This window comes from Aphidius gifuensis, linkage group LG5, assembly GCF_014905175.1.
Source record: "Aphidius gifuensis isolate YNYX2018 linkage group LG5, ASM1490517v1, whole genome shotgun sequence".
Classification (NCBI taxonomy): domain Eukaryota; kingdom Metazoa; phylum Arthropoda; class Insecta; order Hymenoptera; family Braconidae; genus Aphidius; species Aphidius gifuensis.
The window spans coordinates 3,040,176-3,049,859 of NC_057792.1; the positions used below are offsets into that span (position 1 = coordinate 3,040,176).

The 9,684-nt window shown below is 25.2% G+C and overlaps 1 protein-coding gene across 2 annotated transcripts in view; it reads left to right on the forward strand.

Moving 5' to 3' along the window:
- The window catches only part of LOC122856800 (D-2-hydroxyglutarate dehydrogenase, mitochondrial), a 63,701-nt gene extending 54,103 nt beyond the window's left edge, over positions 1 to 9,598 (forward strand). Inside the window, exons 8-14 of one of the 2 annotated variants that reach the window (XM_044158652.1) lie at positions 6,786 to 7,087; positions 7,356 to 7,553; positions 7,632 to 7,825; positions 7,934 to 8,102; positions 8,173 to 8,462; positions 8,826 to 8,994; positions 9,069 to 9,598. In XM_044158652.1, coding sequence (XP_044014587.1) covers positions 6,805 to 7,087; positions 7,356 to 7,553; positions 7,632 to 7,825; positions 7,934 to 8,102; positions 8,173 to 8,462; positions 8,826 to 8,994; positions 9,069 to 9,319 — 1,554 coding nt within the window. In that variant the 5' untranslated portion in view covers positions 6,786 to 6,804 and the 3' untranslated portion in view covers positions 9,320 to 9,598. The remainder of the gene's footprint in view (positions 1 to 6,785; positions 7,088 to 7,355; positions 7,554 to 7,631; positions 7,826 to 7,933; positions 8,103 to 8,172; positions 8,463 to 8,825; positions 8,995 to 9,068) is intronic. The other variant, XM_044158651.1, reaches the window with a different exon arrangement.
- The last annotated feature ends 86 nt before the right edge of the window (positions 9,599 to 9,684 follow it).

The following is a 9,684-nucleotide window of genomic DNA, read 5'->3' on the forward strand; positions in this document are numbered from 1 at the left end:
AATTGAAAAAAAAATAATAAAACAAAACAATCAAACAATGAGTTATTTAAATTTTGATATTTTCATAACACAGTAGTAAGTTTAAGGCTCAACCCTAAAATAGTAGAAATCTTTTTTCATACAATACATACGAATTATGAATTATTATTTTTATATCTTCATGATGATAAATAAAAAAACAAGTGGACAAAAATAAATAGATAGGTCAATTGAGGTATATACTACTCTTATGTACGTTTATATGTAACTTTGTGTTTCTGTAAAAATTTTTGTATATGTGTTAAACTTACCCAAATATAAAAAAAAAAAAAAAACAATATATATATGCAATTGAAAGATTTTACTCAATGAGAGTGGATGGAATAAGGGGGTAAAAGGGGGGAAAGAGGGGATAAGTAACTAACCAATGGTTTAGGTCGGTCTGGGTTGCCAAGGAGACCGGTTAATGATTCGAGCTGCCACTGAGGAATTGGCTCACTTATACAGTATATTTTTATGCGCATGCGTAATGTAACATGAGCAAAAGCAAGCAAAAGAGAAGTTTTTTTTTTATATGAAAATAGATAGATAACACAAGGCTTTACATTGAAATTTCATACACATACATTTTGTACATGTATACTTGTGGTTTAAATGTGTAGGATTATTTAACTGTGTGTTGGTTTTGATATTACACCCCTTCTTCTTTCATTTTACTCCATAAAAAGATGAAATAAAAAAAAAAGCTTCAGCGAGACGGTGTTTATGCGCATACAACCATTAAACCAGTTTCCCCTTCTCTCAATTTATATTCTCAACATTTCATCTCGTGTATATACCTCTATGTTCAAATGTATATATATTTTCGCATACATTTATATATACGCGTATGAATATACATGTGAAATTTACAAATGGGTACTTGACTGTGTATATACATGTGTGTAAGAGGGTCATACAATATAACGCATGGACACTTCAACAACGGCTTCTCTGACTCGTTGTCAATGATTGGTTTTATTCCCACCTCTCAACACTCTCTTCTTCTCTTATTGCCATTTGTTGAATATATAATTTTTTATATATAGTATATATATATATTCTACAGCTTGACTTGACATTTTATTCATTCAAAAAATTGGTAAATGTGCGCAGGATTTATATATATTTTTTTACCTCGATATATGTCTATTGTGTTGTTTTAAAATTTATATTTTAAAACCTTTTGCTCAAAACTTGTTTATCGTTATAATCCCACTTTATATTACTTTTACTGGCTTCCTCCGCCTTCTTTCTTTACAACTCTGCTTTTAATGATTATTATTATTTTCATAGCTTGCTGATTTTACGATTGGCTCATTCTTTTTTTTTTTTCATTGAAAATTAACATTTTTTAAGTTGAAAAAAATAATTTTTTATTATGGTTACTAAAATAATGATGGAGGTATTATGTAGAAAAATATTAAATGGAGAAAAAGAAAGATTAGATTAGATATATTTTTTTGAAATAAAAAGGTTTTGAAGTAATTATTAAATAAAGAATTATTTTAATAATATAAATGGCTTTATTGTCAGTTTATACAATTGTTTTTTGTTATTATAAAATTTCGTAATTGTTCTTGATATATTATTCAGTAATTAATGAAGCTTGAAATGAATAATAAGATTTGCTTCGTTGACGATATAATGTATGTAACATAAAACATGGATTAATTATTTTTTTGTTGACCTGAATTTTGTAAATAAATATCTCACTATAGTCAACAAAAAAGTATTAAAAATAAAATACATATATAACTTCTCACAAGTTTATCATTGTAATTCTCACCATTTACTGCGTCAACATAATATTTATTATAAGGTGTTTAATTTTCACTTTTTTTTTATTTTTTTTTATATTATCTGTGCGTATTTCACAGAACCACGTAATGTTGACTTTTTCTTTTGTGTTTATACTGTGTGTGTGTGTGTTTTTTTTATCTGCAGGATCATTGAGATTGTCCTACACAAACACAGTTCATAAATATACATGTGTGTAAATAAAAAATAAATATATAAATCTTTTTATTTTATTAAATATAAAAAAGTATATTCATTTTATATTTGCAGCAATGTATAGACATGGTATTGTTTGTCGTTTGTGATTGCGTGTTGATTTTATAGATATGATGTTTTATTTTTTTTTTTCTTCTTTTAAATATGAGTTGTATACAACTTTGATGTCCCAGTGAGATTAGCTAACAGAAAACCATTCAGTTGGATTAATGTATTCAAGAAATTTTAGAATTTGAAAACATCTTATTTATAAATGTCTCAGTGATAAATGATCTTCTGCACATGTATAGATCGACCACCATTATTATTTTTGAGATTTTTATTTTTATTATTTTTTTTTAGTGTAACTAACTGCGTGTGGGTATTATACAAATAGATTACACAATTATTATATTGTATTTTTTAATTTACACTCTGAGGAATTTTTCATATATTTTTAAAGAAGAAAATTTAAAAAATACATAAAATTCTAGGTAAATATTTGTTTTTAGAATTATTTTTTTACCAAAATTATTTTTCATTTAAGAGTTTTGATTTTAATTAATTATTTAAATAAATAAATCATGTCAAAAATTTTATTAAATATATACAGCTATTTTTTATTAACATAAATTTATCATCGAAAGACTGCAGTCATTTTAAAAATGGTGATAAGACTTCCATTAATAAAAAAAAAAAACAAAGAAAAAAACAAAAATAAATGACAAAAAAACAGAAATAGATTTCGATAAGTAATACCAAGTTTATATATGAACGTCAATGTATATTAGATAAAAGATAGAGAAATAAATTTAGGGTGTATTCATTTTCTATTTGGGGGGTTCGAGAGCATGGTTCATCGCAGATGGTTTGAGGGGTTACTTACGTAACAGACACACGCAATGGTAGATCAGACATTTTGTCGCTCGAAGGTGTTCTAAGTTGAAAACTCCCACGTAAAATTTTTATACCTGTAAAATCATCTTGGATCCCTGCATACCTAACACTTTGCAAATAACAATAGTTTTATTTTTTTTTTCATGTAGGTATTCTTTAAAAGACGTGGTTGGTATAAAAATTGAACCAAGCGATCATAGAAGCGAAGTATTTACCGGACCATTTTGATTGTTGAAACAAAGTTTCTATGGGATCTATATTTTTTTATTATTTAAAATTTCATTTGGTAATAATGATCATGTTACGAAGATTGTTGTTGTTTTTTTTATTGGCTAGTTTAAAAAAGCTTTGATCCATGAAAGCTTGGTTCTATTACAATGGAGTTTTAAATTGTTGTGAGAATGTGAGATATAATTGTAAATTTTTATTTGGATGAATAATTTAATAGATAAATAGGCGTTAGTAAGGGATAGAAAAGAAGATTGTAAAAATTTTCTAGCGAATGAAATCTACGATAAGAAAATATGCGCGCGTCGATATATAATATTGTAGTTGGAGTGCGCTTGCAATGTGTTCGTTTATACAGTGCATGTTGAATGCAACCCATCTAGCCTCACCTCATGTATATATAGGAAGTTCAATGCTTGCAGTTATAAATTTGAAACCTTTTATATATTCTGCACCTATAGATATAAATTATATATTCATAAGTATAACCTTCACATATTCATAAATTATATTTAACGATTTATTAGATATATCTTTAAGACTTTCACTGTTTTTATTAATAACTTTTTTTATATTTCAATGATAAAAGCTCAAAAGCTTGATTCAAATTTTGCACATTTGCAATTATTTGTTTGATTGACAACAAGTATATAACATAGAGCCAATTGAAAAATTTATTTATAATTTATATATTATTTGAATGATAAATTTGCTAATTATAGTCCAGGCAACGTCTTAGAAATTTTATTAAAAATCTATTTTGATATTTGCAATATTCAAACGTTCATAAATCATAGATCATATTAATCCACATCTAGCTATCAAAATAATGATCCAATAAATCATTCAAATCAAAATCTACATCAGTTGAATAAAACGAAACTATATCTTGATCTTAACTCAATTTTCTACCCCTAACTTTTTTTATTACTGTTCAATTTTTACCACAACTACTGCCTGGTATTATCATCCACCCTCAAATTCTTCAAGATGTTACCAAAAAAATATATATGATTATAAGAAACCCAATACCTCCATATCAAATATAAAAAATAAATAAATTAAAAAAAAAAAAAAAGTCTATAACACAAGTCAGAAGAAACCCTTCCCACTTACCGCCCTAATAATTTGATTCGATCAGCCTTTCTAGTTAAATATTATAATTTTCAGTTGGTCAATGTACACACCTACTATATATCTAAAAAAAACATAAGCCTTATAATACAAAATTTCTAGCATATATATACATCAATCCAAGCTTCACAAATACATGCAGTATACCCATACAAATGCACACCCTTATATATCTAAATATAAAATATATAATACAGATATGAACACATACATTGAACCACATTCCCTTTGAATATTCTAGCCAATCCCCCCTGCCCTTATTTTGAACATAGATGTATATACTTTTATATATACCTTCCCCTTCTTATATAATATTTTTTCCATGCCGACCCTTTTTCTTCTACCCTTGTCGACATTTTTCTATTGCCGACCTTTTTTATACATGTTTGTCCTTTACCTCCCTCTCATCTTCCAACATCATCAACACTTGGTGTATAAATTTTTACCCTTCTATTTATTTTGTGGCTTTTATCTTCCATCCCCTTTACTCACAACTGAATCTCAATATTTCCCCTTCTCAATTCCACTGACAAGTACAACACCATGGGGTATTTATCCCTAGTAATTCCCCGAAGCAATTCATTTTCTATCTCACTTTAACAAGTAAAATTTGTGAATAGAATTGCTTCAATAGCGGGATATCAAAGTGAGATAGATATATATATTTTATCCATGATACATTTATTCTCATCATGGCTTTCTATGTTTTCTATATACACACTGTATCTTGCGTCACGCATATCTGCCCTTTACATACATAGTTTTATATATATGTGAATGTGGTTGTATTATAAATTTATCTATGTGTATATGGGCGAAGGAAAGAGAAGCGGTCTTTGGTCAAAGTGTGTAAGTGAGTTAGACACAAGCTGACGAGGGTAATTTTTTTTTTTTTTTTCTTTTTTTGTTGAATACCACCGAAGAGGATAGGACCAGGACAAAATTTTGCTTATGCGCCTGTACTCGGTGGGCGTATCGAGGCCTCTATCTTTCTTTTCTTTTGTTCTTTATTATTTTTATTATTTTTTTTTTTTCGGTATTTGTGTCATGCTGAGAATCGTTCACTCACTCGGCACGACACTTACGCCATCTGCTACCGATTTTTTATCATTTTTTTTCTATAAAAATAATAATTTTTTTTCTAAATTTAAGTAAATATTTTTTTTAAAAATAATATAACTAGGTTTAAAAATCAATTTTTAATTTTTTAATATGAAAAAAATATTAAATTATATATATATTTTTAAAGATAATTAGAAAAAAAAATCAATTTATTGGAATTTTTTTTTTTTTAGATATTTAAGTATTGTATATAGAGAGAAAGGTGTTGAGATTGAGAGCAAGATCGCAGACGTGGGTGAAGGTATATTATATATAAAATAATAATAATAAAAAAATTAATAAATAAAAGAGAAGGGGTGGAGCGCGCATGGGCACGAATATAGATCCGTATGCTGTTGCGCGACGAGACATGTATTTTATTAAAGTGGGAATTGTGGGTTCGCTTCTTTGGTTCCTCAGTTTTTTTTTTTTTTTTATTTATCTTTCATTGTTATTATTATTCTACTGTTATTATTTGTATATATTCATTTTTGTTTTCTATTTTAAATGGTTGAGATGAAATGTGCTTGTTTTGTTGGTGTATTTTGGAGTCATGCGTTGATTTAAAAAGCACGTGGGAAGAATGATGATGATATATGTCTATATAGATATTAAGAGGGAATGAAAAAGGAAGCTGTTATAGATGTGAGACAAAATATATATATAGTGAGAAATGAACCAGACATGCTTTGCTGATTTTTTATTCATACAGTTTTTCGAGTTGGGAAAGGTCTGCATCTATCCATGATCTCTATAATTGTCTCAATCATGTTTTTTAACATAAAATTATACACACCATATATATTTAGTAGATATAAATCTACAAAAAGTCAATTTTTATCTAGATTTTTATTTTTTACAAAATTATTTCTCTATTATGTCTATTTTTTTTTTTAAAATAATTAATTTTTAAAAAATTTAAAAATCTTTAAAAATTCATCGAGAAAAATATTTTAAATTAATTTTAATGTAAAAATTATACAAATATAAATTATTAATTAATATTGTATATTTTTAATAAAAAAAAATAAGTTAATTAAATAAATTAAAAAAAAATTTTTTATTTTAAAAAATAAAAGGCTACAGCTAATCTATATTAATTAGTTTTTTTTTTTTTTTTTTCATTTTTATTTTCACTTCAAGGCTCATCCTAAAAAATTAAAAATAATTAACTTGATTATAATTGACATAAATAATGCCCTTTTATATATGTATATACATTTTTGAAGGTCTCGTTTTAAGAAGCTTACACTTTTCTTTTATATAATAATATAGTTTTTTTTTTTTTTTTTTTTCTCTACTTTAATGGATTTTCTGTGTATTTGAATTTGAAAAGAATGTTCATTCATCAATCAGCCATGTTCCTGACCTGTTATTTATTTTATTTTTTTTTTCTCAAAATAACATAATAGATAATTTTCCTTTAGGAATATGGCTTTGCAAAGTGTTGGCTTTCACTGTAGAAGACTATACAACAACACCAACCAATGCATAATTATTTCACAAAAAATAATATCATATGGAATTAGATATTACACAAGTAATATCAAGCCTGATTTAACATCTGTACGTTATAATGTAAAACGTGGTCCATTTGAAAAAATAAATAATGGTCATGTTAATTTTTTTACTGACCTTCTTGGAAAGAATCGTGTTACAACAGATCCAGATGAGTGTGATACTTATAATATTGACTGGATTAAAATGGTTCGAGGTATATATAAATTATATTTTTAATAATTTAAAAAATTATAAAACAAATAATTATAAATTTTTATTGTTTTTTTTTTTGAAAAAATAAATAAAATGAGAAATTTAATATTTTTTAAATTCATCAAAATAAAAGTAAACATTTTATTTTTTTAATTTTTAATTAAACATTATGATATTAAATTGAGGTTTTTGTTAATTTAATTTAAAAATTATTATTTAATATTTCAGGCAAATATTAATAATTAAAAATATTTTAATTTTTTATATAGGAAATAGTAGACTAATTTTAAAGCCAAAAACAACAAATGAAATATCAAATATACTAAAATATTGTAATGATAATAAACTTGCTGTTTGTCCACAAAGTGGTAATACTGGTCTTGTTGGTGGTAGTGTACCAGTTTTTGATGAAATTGTTATATCAATGAAACTTATGAATAATATTATATCAATTGATGAATTATCAGGTATTAAAAATAATAAATAATTTCATTATAATTATTAAAAGAAAAATTATAAATAATTTTAAATGTATTTTTTAATAGGTGCTTTAGTTTGTGAAGCTGGTTGTGTTCTTGAATCACTTGATAATTATTTAGATAAATATCAATTAATGATGCCACTTGATTTAGGTGCCAAAGGAAGTTGTTTAATTGGTGGTAATGTTTCAACAAATGCTGGTGGTCTGAGATTATTACGATATGGAAATCTTCATGGATCTATTCTTGGACTTGAGGCAGTAAGTTGAAAGAAAAAATTGGAAAACTTTTTTCACAATAATATAAATACTTTTTTTTCTCGTATATATAAAAAAGATATTTTTTTTACTTTTTCTTTCTCACTTTAGGTCACAGCAAATGGTCAAATTATTGATCTTATGAATACTCTAAAAAAAGATAATACTGGATATCATTTAAAAAATTTATTCATTGGCTCAGAAGGTACACTTGGTATTATAACTAAAATTTCAATACAATGTCCAACACGACCAAAGTCTACGAGTCTTGCATTTTTAGGTAAAAAAGTAAAAAAAATAATCAAAATATATTTATTTATTTTTAATATATTTATTTGAAATATTAATAGGGCTAAATAATTTTGAACAAGTTTTAAATACTTATAAACTTGCAAAATATGAACTTGCTGAAATATTATCATCATGTGAAATGATGGACAGTCAATCAATGGGAATAAGTACAAATTTATTAAAATTAAAAAATCCACTTGATAATGAACATAAATTTTATATGATCATTGAAACATCTGGTAGTAATCAAAAACATGATGAAGAAAAATTAAATGATTTTCTTGAAAAATCAATGTCAAATAATTTCATAGAAGATGGAACACTCAGTGGGGATCCAGCAAAAATTCAAGTTGGTCTTTTTTTCTCTTCTTCTTCTTTACAATCATTTTCTTCATCAATTTTTTTGTTTTTTTTTAAATCTTCATTTTGTAAATTATTATATAATCTATCATTATATACTGTAGTGATGATTTTTCTTATTTTTTTTTTTTATTTTTTTTAAGAGACTTTGATGAGGGGGATTATCAAGTATGTGTGTGTATATACATATAGATTTAGGGTGAGAATTCATGGACTAGTGACCCATATATAATACAATTGTTCATGAGTGTTTGTGTGTGTGTGTTTATATATATATTTATGTATTTGTTTATTTAATTTGATAATTTAATTATCTTTTAATAAATGTTTTTTATTTTTTTTTTAAAAAAAGCACATGTGGGCGGTCAGGGAACGTTTAGGTGAGGGTTGCCTATTGGATGGTTACTGTTTCAAATACGATGTGTCTCTGCCTCTTCCGCATTTTTGGAAATTATTAGACGCCCTCGAAAAACAACTAGATATGTCAAGAGTCGTTAGGCTCAGTGGATTTGGACATCTTGGTATATATAATTATCATTATTTTTATTTAAAAAAAAAATTATATTTTATATTTTTTATTGTTTGTTTGATGTAGGTGATGGAAATCTTCATGTTGTTGTTGCAACACCAGAATATGATGAAGTAATTGACTCACAATTAGAACCATTTCTATTTGAATATGTATCGAAATATAATGGTAGTATAAGTGCTGAGCATGGTATTGGTTTTAAAAAAACAAAATATCTAAGTTATAGTAAAAGTAAATCAGCAATTGATCTTATGTATCAAATGAAAAATATGATGGATCCCAATGGTATCTTAAATCCTTACAAAGTTTTACCTTAGTAACTCAACTCAATATACAATTTTATTTTATTTTTTTTATTATATATCTTTTTATATTTTTGACAATATATATTACATGTTATTTTATCTTATATATATATAATTTTTATTCGAGTCACATATACTTGTTGAAAGAAAAATGAAAAAATTTATATCGAAACTCGCACATTCCAGCAAAGTTTCTATTTTTTATATAATATAAAAAAAAATATATATATATATAATTATTTTAAAATGTATAATAATCATTTTTAATTATTTAAAATTATATCTCAAAATTACTAGCATTTTATTTATTTTTTAGATCAAAAAAAAAATATAAATTCTATGATTTAAAAAATAAAAAAATTAATCAAATTTTTTAC